General features: G+C 45.2%; 1 protein-coding gene across 1 annotated transcript in view; it reads left to right on the top strand.

Annotated features, from left to right (window-relative positions):
* The window catches only part of LCT (lactase), an 86,611-nt gene that overhangs the window by 49,092 nt on the left and 15,486 nt on the right, over positions 1-22,033 (top strand). Inside the window, exons 13-15 of the mRNA XM_030210868.1 lie at positions 11,503-11,701; positions 13,790-13,992; positions 18,477-18,586. Of these exons, the coding sequence (XP_030066728.1) occupies positions 11,503-11,701; positions 13,790-13,992; positions 18,477-18,586 (512 nt within the window). The remainder of the gene's footprint in view (positions 1-11,502; positions 11,702-13,789; positions 13,993-18,476; positions 18,587-22,033) is intronic.

Genomic DNA, 22,033 nt, shown 5'->3' on the forward strand with positions numbered 1-22,033 from the left:
CCAGGAACACATGTAAATGACCTGAATACAAGCACATACGGGTACAAATGCCAATATTCTGGCTACGCACTATTCTACAAATTGTTCCTAAATTTCATGGTGCATAGTTTGCAGATGGACATTCAAATAGGTGGAATTTGGCAGAGCAGTGGTGTACCTAGCTTGGTTGGCACCCAAGACATATCACCCCCCCTTCCGCCAGGCGCATCCCCCTCCTGCTCTCCCTCCTCCTCGAAGCAAGGGGGTGCGCTGAGCAGTCATGCAGCTGTAGGTTCTGCCAGTCCCCTGCCCCTGCCCTGGAACAGGAAGTTAATGTCAAAGGGGGCAGGGTACACCCCCTTGCTGCTTGCACCCGGAGCGGACCGCCCCCACTGCCTTGCCCTTGGTACGCCATTGGGGCAAAACGCAGAACATAGATTAGATAATACTATAATCTATACACTTGCTTTAGCAATTTAAATGTGATCATTTAAAGCAGCTCTGTGATTAGTGTAAGTGCTGGCAAATAAATATCTATGTATGTATAGGATCTGTTACACTAGTATTCTATAAAGAAGAGTTTGTGTATACTTTTCTTTATAGAATAGTCCAGTGGGCCCCAAACCTGTTCTAGGGGTTCCCCGACCAGTCAGGTTTGCAGGATATCCACAGTGAATATTCATGAGAGAGATTTACACATGCAGTGTATGCAAATCTCTCTCATCATAGGCATCAGAACAGGCATCAAAAAATTCAGAGGGGGCAGGAGGCACACCAGGCTCTCCCCACTCCTACCCAACTCTCCACTGCCATCACCACTGCTGCTGTTTCAGCAGTGGCAGCAAAATAAAAAAAAAAGCGATCACAGGGCCGCTCTCTTCCTCCTCCCGGCTGCCAGTCCCACCCCCTATGAAATCATTTCCTGTTCCAAGGTAGAGCTGGCAGCCGCAAGGAGGAAGAGAGTGGCCAAGCATTGTTCTGAAACAGCAGAAGCGGTGGCAGCAGTGGGGTGTCAGGTGGGAGTGAGTAGATACTGGATATTGGGGGGCCGGAGAAAGGGGTCAGACACTGGATGTAGGGGACAGAGGGGACAGATGCTGGATGAGGGGGAGAGAGGAGACAGATGCTGGATGGAAGAGAAGAGAGGGATCAGACGCTAGATGACATGAGGAGAGAGAGAGATAAATACTGGATGGGGGGCAAAGAAAGGGGACAGATTCTGGATGAGGGGGAGAGAAGTGATAGATGCCAGATGGAAGGGAAAGAGAACTGGCAGCACTGGATGTAGGGGGGGGGCAGATGCTGGATAGAAAAGGGGAAAAGAAGGAGGAGATGCTGGATGACATACGCTGGGTGGAAGGGATCAGAGAAAGAGGGCAGAAGCTAGATAAAGCTGGGGAGAGAGAGGGGTCAGACTCTGGATGGAAGTGAGGGGAAAGAGGGGCCAGATGCTGGATGGAGAGGGGGGCGAGAAAGAGGGAAAACATTGGATGGAACTTGGAGAGAGAGGGGTCAGACGCTGGATGAAAGGGACCAGAGAAAACGGGCAGGTGCTGGATAGAAATGGGGAAAGAGAGAGGCCAGATTCTGGATGGAACTGGGGAGAGAGAGAAGCCAGATTCTGGATGGAAGTGGGAAGAGAGAAGGGTCAAATGCTGGATGGAGGGGTGAGCAAAAGAGGACAGACCCTAGGTGGAAGGGGGAGAAAGGGGGGCAGATGCTGGATGGAAAAGAGGAAAGAAAGGGCAGGGGCTGGATGGAAGTAAGGAGAGAAAAGGGGCAGAGAAAGAGGGCATATGCTGAATGGAGAGGAGAGCAGAGAAAAAGGGCAGATGTTGAACGGAAGAGAAGAGAGAGAGAGGGCAGATGCTGGATGGGGGAGAATAGTAGCGTTATAGAAATGATAAGTAGTAGTAGTAGTAGAATAGATGGCACACACTGGATGGAAAAGGGAAGAAAAGAGGATACACACTGGAAGAAAGTGGGGAGAGAAAGAGAGCACACTGTATGGAAAGGGGAGAGAAAAAGGGCACACACTGGAAAAAAGAGGACACATGCAGGATGGAAGCGGGGGGGGGGGGGGGAGGATGCTGAATGGGGGAGGAATAAAGAGGACAGAGTTAGTGACAGACTGGGAAATAAGAAGAAGTGAAATAGGAGAGCCAGAGTGAGGGAAAGAAATGGCAAGCTGTAGGTAGACACAATTAAAAAAAAAAAAAAAGGAAACTGAAGACTGTATACTAGGAAAGAATTAAGGGCTTCTTCCTCAGTGTCCCTCTGGACCATCCCAGAAAGTAGCTGATGGGTTGTGCATGCCTTCCAGCAGGTGGAGACTGAGAATTCTGACTCTTGTGAGAGCCAAAAAGAGCCCTAGGTTGCTAGAGGAAGATGTGTAGTATTCTCAGTCTCCAGCAGGTGAGCCCTTCAGTTTCTTATTATTTTTTTTTCCTTTCCCTTGATGTTTATGTCTCCCTTTCTTTAAAAAAAAACCCAACAACAACAACAAAAAACCCCCAGGGATTATATCTTGGTGTTTTCTCCTTTCTTCTGTGCACTGGTCTTAAAAAAAAAAAAATAAGAACTGTTAACAGCAGAAGCTGAGGCCCACAGGGGTACTCTAAAAACCTCAGAGGTGTCACACTTGGGTGGCTGGGTCCCTCCCCCCACAACCTCCTCCCATTTTGGTTATTTCTGCAGGCTACAACTCCTTGCTAGATTCGGGAAGGGTCTTCTGAGGACTAGGAGAGACAGCCACATTGTTTTCTGGTTTAAAAAAAAGCGCAAACGATTTAAGAAGATCTGTTTCTGACTAACCTGATTTTGAGTGCACCCTTTCCAGCGCTAGGATCGGGTGTTTAACGGCTATCTTTCCTTCATTTCACAAGGGTTCATTAAAAAAGCAGGATTGCTCCATGGCGGAAAAGCTCTGGCACTGTTCTATGTGCCAAAGAGATCTCTCGGCAGCTGGAGTAAGTTTTATATCTCCAGGGTGTTTCAGTCAGTTTCTGTTTCTTCTGAGCCAACATTTGTGTCGGCCTCCACGGTTTCTTCTTAGATAGAAGTGGGTGTTCGTCAGTCCCCAGCTCTGGTTTTGGCGGGAAGCACCACCATGTTAGAGCAGCAGCCTGTCACACTGGAGTGGCCTGCTTCCGTTCCAATGCAGTTTTTAGAGGCTTCTTCGCTGCCTGTAGCTACACAGGGGGGAGTTCCTGAGGGTGCATTCCCTCTTGAATTTGTGTTGCAGATGTATTGGGCCTTTCTTTTACACAAATCAACTCCCTCCAGCACTTCCTTCTGACATATCATATACAGTGGGGGAAATAAGTATTTGATCCCTTGCTGATTTTGTAAGTGTGCCCACTGACAAAGACATGAGCAGCCCATAATTGAAGGGTAGGTTATTGGTAACAGTGAGAGATAGCACATCACAAATTAAATCCGGAAAATCACATTGTGGAAAGTATATGAATTTATTTGCATTCTGCAGAGGGAAATAAGTATTTGATCCCTCTGGCAAACAAGACCTAATACTTGGTGGCAAAACCCTTGTTGGCAAGCACAGCGGTCAGACGTCTTCTGTAGTTGATGATGAGGTTTGCACACATGTCAGGAGGAATTTTGGTCCACTCCTCTTTGCAGATCATCTCTAAATCATTAAGAGTTCTGGGCTGTCGCTTGGCAACTCGCAGCTTCAGCTCCCTCCATAAGTTTTCAATGGGATTAAGGTCTGGTGACTGGCTAGGCCACTCCATGACCCTAATGTGCTTCTTCCTGAGCCACTCCTTTGTTGCCTTGGCTGTATGTTTTGGGTCATTGTCGTGCTGGAAGACCCAGCCACGACCCATTTTTAAGGCCCTGGCGGAGGGAAGGAGGTTGTCACTCAGAATTGTACGGTACATGGCCCCATCCATTCTCCCATTGATGCGGTGAAGTAGTCCTGTGCCCTTAGCAGAGAAACACCCCCAAAACATAACATTTCCACCTCCATGCTTGACAGTGGGGACGGTGTTCTTTGGGTCATAGGCAGCATTTCTCTTCCTCCAAACACGGCGAGTTGAGTTCATGCCAAAGAGCTCAATTTTTGTCTCATCTGACCACAGCACCTTCTCCCAATCACTCTCGGCATCATCCAGGTGTTCACTGGCAAACTTCAGACGGGCCGTCACATGTGCCTTCCGGAGCAGGGGGACCTTGCGGGCACTGCAGGATTGCAATCCGTTATGTCGTAATGTGTTACCAATGGTTTTCGTGGTGACAGTGGTCCCAGCTGCCTTGAGATCATTGACAAGTTCCCCCCTTGTAGTTGTAGGCTGATTTCTAACCTTCCTCATGATCAAGGATACCCCACGAGGTGAGATTTTGCGTGGAGCCCCAGATCTTTGTCGATTGACAGTCATTTTGTACTTCTTCCATTTTCTTACTATGGCACCAACAGTTGTCTCCTTCTCGCCCAGCGTCTTACTGATGGTTTTGTAGCCCATTCCAGCCTTGTGCAGGTGTATGATCTTGTCCCTGACATCCTTAGACAGCTCCTTGCTCTTGGCCATTTTGTAGAGGTTAGAGTCTGACTGATTCACTGAGTCTGTGGACAGGTGTCTTTTATACAGGTGACCATTGCCGACAGCTGTCTGTCATGCAGGTAACGAGTTGATTTGGAGCATCTACCTGGTCTGTAGGGGCCAGATCTCTTACTGGTTGGTGGGGGATCAAATACTTATTTCCCTCTGCAGAATGCAAATAAATTCATATACTTTCCACAATGTGATTTTCCGGATTTAATTTGTGATGTGCTATCTCTCACTGTTACCAATAACCTACCCTTCAATTATGGGCTGCTCATGTCTTTGTCAGTGGGCACACTTACAAAATCAGCAAGGGATCAAATACTTATTTCCCCCACTGTACATAGTAACATAGTAGATGACGGCAGAAAAAGACCTGCACAGTCCATCCAGTCTGCCCAACAAGATAACTCATATGTGCTACTTTTTGTGTATACCCTACTTTGATTTGTACCTGTGCTCTTCAGGGCACAGACCGTATAAGTCTGCCCAGCACTATCCCCTCCTCCCAACCACCAGCCCCGCCTCCCAACCACCGGCTCTGGCACAGACCGTATAAGTCTGCCCAGCACTATCCCCGCCTCCCAACCACCAGCCCCGCCTCCCACCACCGGCTCTGGCACAGACCGTATAAGTCTGCCCAGCACTATCCCTGCCTCCCACCACCGCCTCTGGCACAGACCGTATAAGTCTGCCCAGCACTATCCCCTCCTCCCAACCACCAGCCCCGCCTCCCAACCACCGGCTCTGGCACAGACCGTATAAGTCTGCCCAGCAATATCCCTGCCTCCCAACCACCAGTCCCGCTTCCCATCACCGGCTCTGGCACAGACCTTATAAGTCTGCCCTACCTCCCAATCTCGACTAAGCTCCTGAGGATCCATTCCTTCTGCACAGGATTCCTTTATGCTTATCCCACGCATGTTTGAATTCTGTTACTGTTTTCATCTCCACCACCTCCCTCGGGAGGGCATTCCAAGCATCCACTACTCTCTCCGTGGAAAAAATACTTCCTAACTCAGGGAGGCTTAGCTCCTCAGTCAAATGGCCTAGGGTTTCCTGGGATCTGAGGAGGACAATGCTTCAGACACGAATCTGGAGATGCCCCTCCTTGAGGAAGATGTTGGCGTGGGAGAACCAGAGTTCTCTGAAGACACTTGGCCTGCAGATCCAGTTGCAGATGTTCTCCTCCCTTGAGAGGACCCCTCTGTGGTAAGGATTTTTCATAAAAAAGATTTGCAGGAGCTCATATCTTTGGTTTCTTCTACTTTAAATTTTGAAGAGGAGTCTGTAGCCATGCAGAAGTGCAAGGTCAATCTTCTGGTCAAGGGCATTAGAAAGGCTAGTAAATCTATGCATCAGGACATCAGAGATATCATCCAGGCTCAGTGGGACATGCCAGATGCTCTGTTTCATCTTTCAAGATCCATGGTTCATCTCTTCGCATTTCCGGATCAGGACAAGTCTCTCCTCAAACCTCCAGTGATTAATGCAGTTGTCCTTGCGGTTACCAAAAGAAATACTGTTCCCATGGATGAGGCCACGGCACTAAAGATCTGCAATATCAGCGTATGGAACCTCTTTTAAAGAATAGTTTTGATGTCTCTGCTCTGGCGGTGCAGGCAGCCATCTGTGGATCTTTGGTGGCCAGGGCTTGTTATTGCTGATCCAAGAGAATTTTAGATAGGACTTTGGATGACTTCTCTTTAATAGATGAGGAGATAGCAAAGATAGAGATGGACTCTGCTTTCTTACCAGATACTTTATATGATTTGCTGAGGGCTTTTTCTAAGTCTATGGCTTCAAGTGTTACAGCACGGTAATTACTTTGGTTTCAAGGTTGGTCAGCTGATGCGGCTTCTAAGTCTAAGCTAAGTTCAATTTTCGAGGATTGTTTTTATTTGGTGACTAGTTTGATACATTGGTTAAGAGTCTGGGAGATACTAAGGCTCCTCAACTGCCTGAGGATCATCCTGGGTCAGTTGGTCACTTGGTCGCTGTCTTCTTTGTAGTCAGGGACGTGGCTGAGATTTTTGTGGCTTCACACCAGGCAAGGTAGCTACTGCTCATAAGTCTCAATACTTTCAGAGATTCCAGTTCTTTCGAGGTGCACTGCGTACGTCCTTTCAGTCCCCTGCGCATCCTTCCCAATGAATGTGTCAAGGCCTAACCTCCAATTCACTTGGCTCAGTTTTATTGGAGGTGGGCCCAGATTATCTCTGATCAGTGGGTTCTCAAGGTTATTTGCGAAGGGTACACCTTAGAGTTTGCGCAGCAGCTGCCAGATGCTTTCCTAGAGTCTTCCTGTCATTCTCGTCTCAAGGCATGAGCAGTCAGGGATACCCTAGGGAAGCTTCTCAATTTACAGGCTGTCTTGTCTGGTTCCTCCTAAAGAGATCAAAATGGGTCGCCATTCCATTTACATTGTCATCCTGAAGAAAGAAGGGTCCTTTTCGACCGATTTTGGATCTCAAGGCGGTCAACCGAATGCTCCAGTTTATCAGTTTTCATATGGAAACTTTTTGTTCGGTCATAGTGGCCATTTGGTCGTGGGAGTTTTTGATGGATCTAGATTTAACAGAGGCCTATGCACATCCCAATTTGGCCATTGCACCAGTGATTTCTTCGCTTTGTGGTTTTAGGCAAGCATTATCAGTTTCATTCTCTGCCTTCGGCCTCGTACCTTTACGAAGGTCATGGTGGTGGTGGCAGCGGCCCTTGGAAAAGAGGGCATTTTAGTTAATCTTTACCTGGATGATTGGTTGTTCAGAGCAAAGTTGTATCAGGAAAGTCTGCAGGCCACAGATCGAGAAGTCCAGTTTCTTCAATCTCTCAGATGGGTGGTTAATCCTCTCAAGAGTTGCTCAGTGCCATCTCAGACTCTCAACTATCTTGGAGTCTCCTTCATTACTCTGCAAGGGTGAGTATTTCTGCCATAGAACAGGATTGTCAAACTTCAGGATCAGATTCGCACTCTCCTGCACAAACCAGTGCGAGAGATTATCTTCAAGTCTTAGGATCCATGGCAGCGATGATAGAGGTAGTTCCTTGGACCAGATCACACATGAGACCTCTACAGAAGTCCCTCTTGTCCCTTTGGTCTCTGCAGACAGATTCTCTAAACGTTGGACTGATACTCAGAACTCTGGAGTGAGGGAATCTGACAAAGGGAGTTCCTTTGGATCTGCCTCAGTGGATAATAGTGACAACCAATGCCAGCCTCAGGGGCTGGGGAGCTCACTGTATGGAGCATCTTGCTCAAGGTCTTTGTTCACGGGAGGAAGCATGTTGCTCGATCAATCTATTGGAAACAAGAGCAATTTGTTTAGCCCGAGAGGCATTTCATCATCTAGTTGAAAACTGGCCTGTGCACATTCTCTTGGACAATGCAACAGCAGTAGTTTATGTCAATCGGCAAGGAGGGATGAGGAGTCATCAGCTGGATCTGGAAGCTGCTCTTCTCATAGTTTGGGAGGAACATCATCTCTCAGAGCTGTTGGCATCTCATGTGGCGGGGACAACTAATGTTCAGGCGGACTTTCTCAGTCCAAAGAGAATCCACGTACGTGGAGAACTCCAAAAGTCCCACAGACAGACTCAAAATCAAGAGGGAAGTGGGTCAGAACCAGTCAGTTTGTTTTTCAATAAACTTTGCTTCATTCCATCACTCCAGTGGTCCTGTCTTTGGATAGCCTAGTTCTGACCCACTTCCCTCTTGATTTTGGACTTTCTAAGTCACCGCACTCTAGACCCGGAAGAATGGGAGCTCAGTAAGGCAGCGCTTCAAGCTGTTCTCAGTTTCTGGGGTCTCCAAGTCATGGATCTTATGGCTACAAAGCTCAATTCCAAAGTGCCTCAGTTCTTCTGTCGCACGAAGGATCTCAAAGCTGTCAGAACTTCTTTATGTGTTTTCTCTGTGGCCTCTTCTAGGACATCTCATTCACAGGATTGAGGCACACAGAGGTCTTATAATCATGGTAGTGCCGGATTGGCCCTGCAGACCTTGGTATTCTGATCTAGTACGTCTTCAAGTTTTTAAAAAACTACTCAAAGCTGTTCTTAATTACCTCAGGTTGAGTCTTATTGTTAGCCTTTTTTAATGATTGTATTGATTCTTATCTTATTGTGAACCACTTTGAACCAGATTTTGGTGTTAGCAGTTGTGACAAAATGCCTAGCCACCTGCCTGGGCTATCCAGTGGCCACTTTAGAGGGTCTATCCCCTGCATAGCTCAGGTCCACCTGCACCTGTTGCTTATGCTCTACACTAGCACCCTCATCCCACCGAATGGATCCTACCTGTCTCTGGGCGAGTTTCCTGCTCTCAAATACTCCCCCAGGCAGGACACATGGAGCGAGGTCGAGGTGAGGTGCTATGATTTGAATTCAGGGGGGCCCAGCCCAGTGGTGGACAGAGGGGGTGGCGACGACGTCCTCGGGGGGGGGGGGGCGTGGGCGGGGCCCGGCCCAGTCTCTCGGTGGCCCTGCAGCTAATACAGATAGTACATATTATCTATCCCCCTTCCCCTTTTACAAAGCTGCACAGTGCGGGGCCTTGAGCATGAATTATGAAGTTTGGAGGGGGAGGGAGCAGGCATACCTCAAGCATGCACAGATGCTCAAGGCCCATGCCTGCCGACCTCTATGCTTTTGGTGCTGTGCTGGTTATAGTACCACCACCCCGGGAAAGGGAAGTAAGGCACTAAACATGTCAGGGAGGCGGGGAGGTGAAGAGAAGTGCTGGAGACCATGGGGGAGGGACGGAGAAACATGCTGGGTACCATGGTTGGGGGTTTAAAGGTGGTAAAGGATACCGGATGCCTTGGGAGGGTGGTGACTATGGGATGGTAGATAAGGGGAGATGCTGGAGCTTGGGGCAGAACTAGTCCCTCCCCCAAACAAAAAGGTGTTCCGTTGCCCCTGTCTCTCATTAATATTCATTGTGGATGAAAACCTGACTGACTGGGGAGCCCCCAGAACAGGTTTGGGAACCACTAGAATAGTCTACAAGTAGGCATGTGGTAGGCACCGTTGTATAGAATTGCCCTTGAATGTATCACACATGATAGGAGATTGAATGCAGCCTCCTTCACAGTAAAGTTTTCACCCATGTGTTATAGAAAAAGCCACTGATACATAAGCTGTTTGTACTTTTATTTGTTTTGGGGTTTTTTTTTTTAAGTAAAATGGGGTCATTTGTTTTTAAAGGATCTTGCACACATAAAGGCCTTCTTTACACATGTAAAAGGAGTTTGGTTGCATGTGTAACAGTACAAGCTGTAAAAAGAATCTTGTATAGGCAAGCTTGGGGGCATGCTCTAGGTGGAGCAGACGAGGTAGAGTCATAATTTACACTGGTATTGAACATGGAAACATTTATACCTTCTCCTGAGCAGGCATAATGGTTTGTGACCTCAGTCTAGCTGCTATTTCTGCCACTTTGCCCTTAGTATTTTATAAAGATACACAGGCCTCTGTGTGTCACCTCAACCTCTAAACCTAGGCGCTTTTAAATAAAATTACCCACATAATAATAAAAAAATATATAGTCATGTATTAGATAAAGGCAAATTTTGATCAAGTGACCAATAGGCTCTGCTTAGTTATTCTGGTCTACGGTGCTAAAGATATATTCCAGTTGCCAGTCATAGAAGCTTCATCATTTATAGGATATTGCGGCTTATCTAAATCATACCTTTTTAGTTTTCTGTCTGCAACCCTTATTTGCCTGGGGAGCAACAGGGCAGATTATTTTTAGTAATTGTAATGCTTGTTTGGGGGGTCAGGGCCGGGACCAACAAGAGCTGGAGACACAATAAATCCACTCATTCAGCTCTGTTGTTTCCTCAAATAGCTCAATCCAGGCCAGACGTTGCAGCTCTGAACCAAAATGTTTCCATCAAATGGGATGATACAGAAAAAAAACAATGGATAAATGCTCAGCATTAACTATGTACAATCAATAGTAGAATAAAGCAGTTCAAATGATTAAGGCCTAATATTCAAAGAGATTTAAGCAGGCAGGAGAGGCATCTGCTCAAATAAATCTCTTGGGGCCAGCTAACCACTGATATTCAGCAGCACTTAACCAGGCAATGCCACTGAATATCAGCATGGACCTCCTGCACGTTATCTGTGTAGGGCAGGGGCAGTCTGGGGTGGAATCTGGGTGGAGCTAGCACCAGAGATGTTCAGTGCCAGTGTCTGGATAGCTAACTGGGCAGATAAGACTACATATGAAGCAGTTCTATCTTTGCCCGGTTAGCTGACTGGGCATTAGCACTGAATATCAGCCAGTGACTGGATAACTTCTGGGTGGTGGTCTGAAATGTCCCATTATCCCCCTTCCTCCTAACACGCCCCTCCCCCGATTCAATTCCCCTTCTCCCTTCGCAATACTAAAAGTGCCCTGATCTAATCCTCCTTTCTCTCCAATGAGCAAAGGCTGCCCTGATCCAATTCCCCTTCACCCTCCCCAAGCAAAGGCTCTTCCAATCCAATTTCCCTTCCCTCTTCCCCAATATCAAAGACCTCCCCCCCCCCCACCCACCCACCCACCCACCCAAGTCTGATCCCTTCTCTCTCCTTCTCTCCTCAACATCAATGACAAGATCAGAGAGTGGAACCACCAAAACTTCCCTAAGTTCATTCAGTACCCCCAGATGTATCCTGCTATCTGGCCCCATTGCTTTGTCTACCTTTAATTTAGCTAGCTTCTCATGAACCCAGTCTTCTGAAAATCATTCAAGGTTCATCCATTCTTATTTGTGCTTGTCTTCTGCAGTCCTAGTTCTGGGTCTTCACCTCTGAATGCAGAACAGAAATATTTGTTAAGCAATTCCCTTGATTTCCAAATTTGTTTACCTATCAACCACAGATGACAAAGGTAAGTGTTATGTTGTACCACCTAGAGCAGTGGTAGAATGGATTGTGATATTCCCACTCTTTTCTTTCTTGGTAGGTAACACTATATCACTGGGACCTTCCTCAAACTTTGCAGGACATTGGAGGATGGGAGAATGAGACCATAGTGGAAAAATTTAAAGATTATGCTGGCCTGCTCTTTGAGAGACTGGGAGACAAAGTGAAGTTTTGGATAACTCTTAATGAACCATACATTATAGCAAATTTGGGATATGGCTATGGTACATCTGCACCAGGTAGGAACATTGCAAGTCATTGATCCTGGATATTCTGTAAATTACCTGAAGCCCTTTTCCCCTTCAATTCATATTGGATTTGGATTTAATGAGAAGTAATTTTACTTTTATTTATTTATTCCCCCCCCCCCCCCCCCCCCCCCGTTTACTAAGCTGTGCGCTAATATCGACACAGCCCATTTACTTTGGGCTGGATCGGCATTGCCGCACGGCTTAGTAAACAGGGAGGTTAGTTATTTGACATTTGTAGCCCACATTTTTCCAAAATGTTTGGTTTCAATATGGCTTACAATAAAATCAGTGGAGAATAAATACTAACAATTAAAGTAGAAAGTCTAGGACATAAAAGAATTAATAATGGTCAAGGTAGTAGTTGGCAGAGTGCAATTATAGTGAAGATATTAGAATATATAGTAACTAATGGTTGTGATCATTAGCTCAAGGCTAGTACATTGAAGGAAGGGTAGGTATGTGCTATTGATGTGGAAGGATTTCCTGAAAAAGAAAGCTTTCAGATGTTTGCAAAATAGTTTATAATTACTCATAGATTTTATTTCCTTAGGTAGTGAGTTCCAGTTTTTTGTGCTTAAAAAAGTGAAGCCGGATGAGCACATTGATTTGTATCTTAATCCTAGGCAGGTAGGGAAGTGGAGGATTAGATAGTTGTGTGCATCGTTGGCAGCATTGCAAAGTGGTAGATCGATTAGGTTGGTCATGTATTCAGGAGCAAGACCAAAAATGATTTTGTGGACAATTGTACATACTTTGAAAAGAATTCTGGCTCTGATTGGGAGCCATTGAAGTGTTTGCAGTAGTGGACTGGCATTTTCGTATCGTGATTTTTCTGTTGGTCGGTCTGGCAGCTGTGTTTTGAGCTGATTGTAGTCTAGTCAGTAGTTGCTCCATTGCAGTAATCGATGTGTACTAAGGCCATTGTTTGGTCTAAAAAGCACTAGTCTCCTGGGACACACCACTGAAGCTGCCCATGACACCCACTGGGCAGCACCCGTAGCATCTGCAGCACTCGTAAGTGGCATTGGTCACAGCTGGGAAGTGCCGCTTCTCCCCACTCTAACTGCACAGTTGCCAATACCTCCCCAGGAACCCGTTGTGCCTGATCGTTAGGGACTAGGGGATAAGGAATCTTTTCTGTGACTGACTTCAGATCTCCAGCTCTGTCTATGGGCCTTCTGTCATCTTCTGCCTTAGAATGAATGTGGCAAAAGCAGGATCTTACAGCCCAGGAGCGTGCATTGCCAACACTGGGTTGCCCGAGGTGGGTTGTGATCAGACCATCAGAGCTGATCACAACCTACCTCAGGAGCACTCCCTCACTGCAGGGGAAGTCAATTCTCTCCTCCCAGACTCCGTGTCTGCTGATGTCACCACAGGACCACTTCCCATCAGGAGTCCACAGAGGCCTGATGGTAGGCCGCCTCATTTTTTCAGTGCTTCGCCCGAACCAATGCACAACTTGGCCAGATGGCTCCTCGGCTTTACAACCCTGCTCCTGATCAGTATCATCAAATTCTGGCTAATTGTCTGATGCAGATGTGGGGCCGATCAGCTGCGTATGCTTTGTAGCGCTATAGAAATGCTAAATAGTAGTAGTAGTAGTAGTGACCTCCTGGAGCTTGTCAAGATGCATCCATCTTAGCAACCATTTTCCCATTCATATTTTAAAAGGCTTATGTTACCTGAATATATCTCATAGACAAGATGGAATCAAACTACCTTGGATAGGTGAAAACACACAAATATCCTTTTTGCATAGCAATTATCATAGGTGCTAGCTATGTGGTTGCATTGGGTATTTGAGTATCCCCACTATCAGAACTGCCTTCCATATCACCTCTTCAACCTCCTGTACCCAGAGCAGCTGAGAAGAGAGATTGAAGAGGGAGACAGACATATGAGGCACCCACAGAACTGGTGCCTCTGGCAAGTATAAAGGACTGGATAGTAGATTCTCCATTTTATTCATATTAGTTTATTGATGTTTTTAAATGAAAATTTTGAATGACACAGAGCGAGCTGCTAGTAAATTGATCAAGTTTGACATGTTCTTTGCTTCTATGTTCTTTTAAGGAATCTCCTCAAGACCAGGTCAAGCACCCTATAATGTGGGGCACAATTTAATAAAGGCCCATGCTGAAGCCTGGCACTTGTACAATGATACCTATAGAGCAAAACAAGGGGGACAAATCTCTATTACCATCAATTCCGACTGGGCAGAACCAAGAAACCCTTACAAACAGGAGGATATCGATGCTGCCAGAAGATATGTGCAGGTAATAGATGCCATGTGCAAAATCTTGCTTTAATATGCACTCAGTCTGCGGCTCCTCACTACCTCTCCACCCTCCTCTCCCCCTATGTTCCCGCCCATAACCTCCGCTCACAGGACAAAGCCCTTCTCTCAGTACCCTTCTCCACCACTGCCAACTCCAGGCTCCGCTCATTCTGCCTTGCCTCACCCCATGCCTGGAACAATCTTCCTTTACCCATACGCCATACCCCCTCCCTACCCATCTTCAAATCTCTGCTTAAAACTCACCTCTTCAATGCTGCCTTCGGCGCCTAACCGCTCGAGATATATAGAATGCCCCAATCTATCCACCCTATCAGATTAACTGTTCACTCGTCCTCTAGATTGTTCACTTGTCTTTAGATTGTTCTCTTGTCTTTTAGATTGTAAGCTCTTTGAGCAGGGACTGTCCTTCTATGTTTAAATTGTACAGCGCTGCGTAACCCTAGTAGCACTTTAGAAATGCTAGTTAGTAGTAGTAGTAGTAGTAGTATTCATATAATCCTATCAGCTCAATAACCAGTACTTTTTTTCCTAGGAAGAAAGGTGCCAGTACTCATACATGGGTGGCTAGCCATGGCTCCACTGCCACAGTAGTGCACCCTCACTGTAACTATTCCCCCTGTTACCATCACAAAGTATAGAAAAGGGCTATATACTACACAAAAATAAAATTTTTACAAATGCTGGATGTATTCAGCAAAAATTGTTTCAGTTAAATCAAGTAACCTGACCCCTCACCCTATACATTGGGACCATCAAGGTGTTAAATGTAAATGCATTTTCCGCATCCGCAGAAGCAGTGGATGCAGAGCAAACTAAGAGCGTTCCCCCTAGAACTCACCATACTAAATAAATACCTGATTCTGGTGTCATCTCGATAACAGCAACATAAACCCTCTCCAGCACCGGGCATTTTGTGAAGTAGTACAGAACCATAATAGCACCAGCTTCAAAACTCACACAAAGACTTACCAAGGAAAAGGCAGGATCATAAATATTGCAGTGAGCCCTAGAACATTAATACATTTATTAGGAAAACTGGCACAGACAGAATAATACAGATCTCTACTCGACACCCGGCCTTGGTCACACATGCAGAACTCAGATAGACCCTCTTCAAATAAAAGATAAGTGTCCACAAATTGAGGGCGTCTTCTCCTAAGGCGCGTTCACATTGTGGGAGCACTAAACGTTAGAGACGCCCATAGAAATGCATTGGCATCTCTAACATTTAGCACGCCCACAATTTTAGTGCGCGCTAAAATCATGAGCGCACCTTAGTAAAAAACCCCATAAAGTACTAACATTAGACAAAAAAAAAATAACCTGAAACCCCAAGGAGTCAGACTTTGCATGCAGTGCAACACCAGAAAATAGAAAAAGATGCATTTCTTCCTGTACTGTGCAAAATATAAAGATAGCAGATGCAAACTCTCAAAACTGACATGTTCCAGTCACCAGAATGAAAATAACATATGTTTTCTACTTTCTACTTTTGTTGTCTGACAATTTTATTTTTTCTATTCATGTTGGTCCCAGTTCTGCTTTCCTCTGTCTGTCCCTTAAAGCCCATTAACTTACAGTAGCAGATAGGGTCTGACAGGCAGTGTAGGATCTAATTTTTTTTTAAGAATTGTTTCCCTTGTTAAGGAGGGTGAAAGAGACCCTCTCCCCCAAAATAATGAATAAAATGGGCTCAGCTCTACCAGTGTTTTTGAGCCACACAAATAGCTGCACTTAGAAGCCCTCCTAGTAATGCTGGAGAGAAGAAGAACAGGAGGAAAGGATCCACAGTTCACCACCTTGGTCTCACGTCCTCACCATTTTGATCCCTGCATTTCCAGAGTTAGAAAACCAACTTATTTTGCTGCTGCTTTAAAAGATAACTGGCATAAAAATGTTGTGTGTGAGACACAGAACAGGAAGGCAGGTGGGTAGCCTCAGAGAAAGGGGGGTTGAGATTAAAAAAAAAAAAATAGCAGAAAGAAATGGAGGGAGAGGAAAAAAACTGAGACATACTGGGAAGAGGGCTAAAAAGTGCAGAAACATGCAGGGAGAAAAGGGAGTATAGATGAACATAGGAGAGCAACACAGGGAGGAAGAGAGGGGAAAAGGAAACGCAGAGACACACAGGGAAGACATATACTGGGAGGGAGGAGAAAGAGAAACATACAGACAAGCAGGCTACTGGCATCAACATTTGAAAAGGAGATGGAGTAGCTTTTAAACTAGAAACTGGGGGAAGGCTGACAGTAGCTCAAAAGCTCATGGTTTGGAACAAGGTATCTTTAAAAGATATTACCAAAACAAGGATGATAAGGTATCTCAATAACAAGGTTGCAATAAAGACCATAGTAGACTGACAGGCTTATTTTCAAAACAGAAGGTCGCCTATCTTTCGACACAAATCGGAAGATGGACGTACTTCTCACAGGGTCACCCAAATCGGCATAATCAAAAGCCGATTTTGGGCGTCCCCAACTGCTTTCCATCGCGGGGATGACCAAAGATCCTGGGGGCATGTTGGAGGCATAGCAAAGGCTTGGGCGTGCCTAACATATGGGCGTCCTCGACCCATAATGGAAAAAAAAGTGCGTCCCTGACGAGCATTTGGACGACTTTACCTGGTCCAGTTTTTCTTACGACCAAGGCACAAAAAGTTGCCCAAACTGACCAGATGACCACCGGAGGTAATCGGGGATGACCTCCCCTTACTACCCCAGTGGTCACTAACCCCCTCCCACCCTAAAAAAAAGAACTTAAAAAAATTTTGTGCCAGCCTCAAATGTCATACTCAGGGTCCATCACAGCAGTATGCAGGCAGTTTTAGTGGGTGCAGTGCACTTCAGGCAGGCGGACCCAGGCCCATCCCCCCCACCTGTTACACTTGTGGTGGTAAACATGAGCCCTCCAAAACCCACCACAAACCCACTGTAACCACATCTAGGTGCCCCCCTTCACCCTTAGGGCTATGGAAGTGGTGTACAGTTGTGGGTAGTGGGTTTTGGGGGGGGGATTGGGGGGCTTAGCACACAAGGTAAGGGAGCTATGTACCTGGGAGCTTTTTCTGAAGTCCACTGCAGTGCCCCCTAGGATGCCCGGTTGGTGTCCTGGCATGTCAGGGGGACCAGTGCACTACGAATGCTGGCTCCTCCCACGACCAAAGGGCTTGCATTTGGTCGTTTCTGAGATGGGCGTCCTTAGTTACATTATCGCCAAAAATCAGAAACGACCAAGTCTAAGTATGGCCATCTCTAGGGACGACCTAAATGTCAAGATTTGGGCGTCCCCGACCGTATTATTGAAACGAAAGATGGACGCCCATCTTTTTTCGATAATACAAGTTTCCCCGCCCCTTCGCTGGGACATCCTGCGAGGACGTCCTCAGGAAAACTTGGGCGCCCCTTTCGATTATGCTCCTCCAGGTGTCTTTACATGCAGAGCAGACATATTTTAAAGATTGCAAATTATCACCGTCAACTGTTGAGCAAGTTGTACATAGGAATAGCAAACATTGTTTGATATGTCTGTATACAAATGCCAGAAGCCTAAGAAATAAGATGAGCGAGATAGAATATATTGCACCAAATAAAAAGATAGATATAATAGGTGTCTCTGAGACCTGGTGGAAGGAAGATAACCAAGGGGACGCTGTCATACCAAGGTACAAATCATAGCGCAGTGATAGAGTGAACCGAATTGGTGGAGGGATAGCATTAAACTTATTCAAGAGGGCATTGAATCGAATAGACTAAAAGTTCTGCAGGAAACAAAACACATCTTGGAATCCTTACCATAATGATAGGAGTGTACTACCCCGCAATAAAACAATCATGGCATCAAAAGAAATGAAACGTCCACTTCTTAATGTGTAGTCAAAGAAGGAAAAGCAAAATTTTAATCTTAAGTACTGGGTAGGCTTCAATCATGGGAACAAGCCAAAGGGAGTGCTGAGAAGTTACAGTTCACTTTTACGACTCAAGTGACAAACTAAGGTACACAATAGTTTGAAAAAAATTCAACAGCTGAAAATTTTAAAGTTGATGCTGATTTTTTGCACACTGCTGATTTAGTCACTGGAAAAGGACGAGTTGACTCAATCTGGTTGGTTCAGCTTTTTTGAGAGCACAACTGTATGGGCCCTGTTTACTAAGGTGTGTTAGTCGCTTAGCGTGCATGCTAACCATTTAGGCGCCTACAGGGATATTGCAGGCACGTATATGATTAACGCGTGTTAAAAATGTTAACGCGCCTATAACGCTGCTTAGTAAACAGGGCCCTATGTAGGATGTATATGTTGCTTCAGAAGGTTTAAATGACGTCCAATGAATTCAACAGAGAATGATAAGTACAAAATGTGTAAATAAAACCTTGTGTTGGTGATACTGTATGAATTAAAATTATATCTGTACAGATTATCATAGTCTGTAGGTTTTATGACATTCTTCTTTATTAATTGAATAGTTTTATGGCGGATGGTTTGCACATCCTATTTTCAAAAATGGTGACTACAATGAGGTCATGAAAACGAATATACGAGAGAGAAGCCTGGCCCAAGGACTGCTCAAATCCAGGTAAAAATTTGTTATGTCTTAAATATTTCAATTTCTACCTAACGTTCCGCTCCTTTTAGCATATGCAAACAGAGCAATAATGAATTGTCAATTCAATTTAGAGTTAACTAACAATGATCCTCAAGGTCTGATATGTAAAATATTCAAAATATGCAAATTAATCTGTATATACATTTTCAAAAGTTTGATAGTTTTTATGCATTAATACAAGTGAATGCAGCCACACTTGGCAGGGGATACCTTTTCATCCAGAAGAAGGTCACAGGCTTTACCCAAAGGACTTTGTTTATTGATCTCTATTCATGTTTTGGATGTCTGAAAACCAGCATTTAGATGTCCATATTGCATGGACAACAAAATCCCGATTTTATAAAGCCAGGATATGAGCGTCTACAATTACAGTTTGTCCATATGACAATGGGGAGTGATCTGGGCATGTTTTGAGTGGGACTAGGGAGGGGCCAAAAAATGGACATCCAACTCCAATTTCAGAATGGGAAGGGGCGTCCATGACCAAAAAGATGGACGTCTGTATTTAGAACTGGTAGTTGGAATGTTCAGGTTACAGAAAGATGCTCTCATTGAGCAGTTCTCTACTGGATGGAGAAAGAGAAGTCACAGTAGATATTTTTCTGTCCCTGGAGGACTCACAATTTAAAGAAAAGAAAATTACAAAGAGCTGCAGTAGGATTTGAACCAGCATCCTCTGATTCTCTGTCCTGGTTATCAGTTGGCTGCTCTAAACATAAGGCTACGTCTTCACATGAACAGCTACATGACCATTTTATAATATGGATGCTCTTATGCTGCCACAAAGTCATCCATGTCCCTTGTTTTGCCCCTTCCATAGTTTGGATGTTTCTGTTTGTAAACTGGAAGTTCATGCTGGATATAATCACCACCTGGACATTCATTTCGCATGTATTTTAGAACAGGCTGTATGTTGGCAGATCCTGTTGTAAAATACATGAGAAATGGGTGTCCATATGCGATGTACTGACTTTGATGTCCTTATTCTAAGTTGGATATACTTTCTAAAATCTCAAAATGTCTAGCCTCATAAGAAAGTAAGAATTACCATACTGGGTTAGATCAAAGGTCCATCAAGCCCACTATCCTGTTTCCAACAGTGGTCAATTCAAATCACAAATACCTGGCAGGATACCAAAAAGTAGATAGTTTGCATGCTACTTATCCCCAGGGATAAAGCAGTGGTTTATGGACTTTTCCTCCAGGAATTTGTCCAAACCTTTTTTTTAAACCCAGCTAAACTAACCACTTGTACTATGTGGAGGGGAATTTTCAATATGACATCTAAGTTTGACTTTGGATGGTTTCCTCAAAACGTCCAGAATCCAAATACTGAATGTAGTGATTTTTGAAATTGGAAGACTGGGCATCCAAATGGCAGATGAAATTTAATGTGGTCAAATGCAAAGTGACGCACATTGGGAAGAACAGTCCGAATCATAGTTACTTGATGCTTGGGGGTCAGCACCCAAGAAAAAGATCAAGGTGTTGTTGTAGACAATACACTGAAATCTTCTGCTCAGGGTGTGGTGGCAGTGGCATAAAAAAAGCAAGCAGGATGCTAGGAATTATTAGGAAAGGGATGGTAAATAGAACCAAGAATATTATAATGTCTCTGTATTGTCCATGGTGCAACCTCACCTTGTGTATTGTGTTCCGTTCTGGTCGCCGTATCTCAAAAAAAGATATAGCGGAATTAGAAAAGGTTCAAAAAAGAGCAACCAAAATGATAAAGGGGATGGGGCTCCTCTCATATGATGAATGGCTAAAGAGGTTAGGACTCTTCTGCTTGGAAAATGAGGGGAGATATGACTGAGGTCTACAAAATACTGAGTGGTGTAGAACAGGTAGAAGTGAATCGATTTTTCACTCTTTCAAAAAGTACAAAGACCAGGGGAAGCTCAATGGAATTACATAGAAACACTTTTAAAACAAATAGGAGGACATCTTTTTTCACTCAAAGAATAGTTAAGCTCTGGAACTACTACTACTACTATTTAGCATTTCTATAGCGCTACAAAGCGTACGCAGTGCTGCACAAACATAGAAGAAAGACAGTCCCTGCTCAAAGAGCTTACAATCTAGTAGACAAAAAAATAAAGCAAACAAATCAATTAATGTGTAGAGGAAAGAGGAGAGGAGGGTAGGTGGAGGCGAGTGGATACAAGTGGTTACGAGTCAAAAGCAATGTTAAAGAGGTGGGCTTTCAATCTAGATTTAAAGATGGTCAAGGATGGGGCAAGACATAGGGGCTCAGGAAGTCTATTCCAGGCATAGGGCGCAGCAAGACAGAAGGAGCGAAGTCTGGAGTTGGCAGTAGCGGAGAAGGGAACAGATAAGAAGGATTTATCCAGGGAACGGAGTGCACGGGAAGGGGTGTAGGGAAGGACGAGTGTGGAGAGATACTGGGGAGCAGCAGAGTGAGTACATTTATAGGTTAGTAGAAGAAGTTTGAACAGGATGCGAAAACGGATAGGGAGCCAGTGAAATGACTTGAGGAGAGGGGTAGTATGAGTAAAGCGACCCTGGCGGAAGACGAGACGGGCAGCAGAGATTTGAACCGACTGGAGAGGGGAGAGGTGACTAAGTGGGAGGCCAGCAAGAAGCAGATTGCAGTAGTCCAAATGAGAGGTGACAAGGGTGTGGATGAGGGTTTTGGTAGAGTGCTCAGAAAGAAAGGGGCGGATTTTACGGATGTTGTAAAGAAAGAAACGACAGGTCTTGGCGATCTGCTGGATATGAGCAGAGAAGGAGAGAGAAAAGTCAAAGATAACCCCAAGGTTTTGAGCTGAGGAGACAGGGAGAATGAGAGAGCCATCAACAGAAATAGAAAACGGGGGGAGCGGGGAGATGGGTTTGGGGGGGGAAATGAGAAGCTCGGTTTTGGTCATATTTAATTTCAGGTGGCGTTGAGACATCCAGACAGCAATGTCAGACAAGCACGCTGAAACTTTGGTTTGGATGCAAGGTGAGATATCAGGGGTAGAAAGGTAGATTTGGGAGTCATCAGCATAGAGATGGTAGGAAAAGCCATGGGATGAGATTAATGAACCAAGGGAAGAAGTGTAGATAGAAAAGAGGAGGGGACCAAGAACAGAACCTTGAGGTACACCGACAGGCAGAGGGATAGAAGTAGAAGAGGATCCACCAGAGTGAACACTAAAGGTGCGGAGGGAGAGGTAGGAAGAGAACCAGGAAAGGACAGAGCCCTGGAATCCAAGTGAGGACAGGAACTCGCTGCCGAAGGATGTGGTAACAGTAGTTAGTGTAATTGGGTTTAAAATAGATTTGGACAAGTTCCTGGAGGAAAGGTCCATAGTTTGTTATTGAGATGGTCATGGGGGAAGCCACTGCTTGCCCCGGGATTGGTAGCATAGAATGTTGCTACTAATTAGGTTTCTGCCAGGTACTTGTGAC

The sequence above is a fragment of the Microcaecilia unicolor genome, chromosome 7 (assembly GCF_901765095.1).
Source record: "Microcaecilia unicolor chromosome 7, aMicUni1.1, whole genome shotgun sequence".
In the NCBI taxonomy this organism is placed as follows: Eukaryota; Metazoa; Chordata; class Amphibia; order Gymnophiona; family Siphonopidae; genus Microcaecilia; species Microcaecilia unicolor.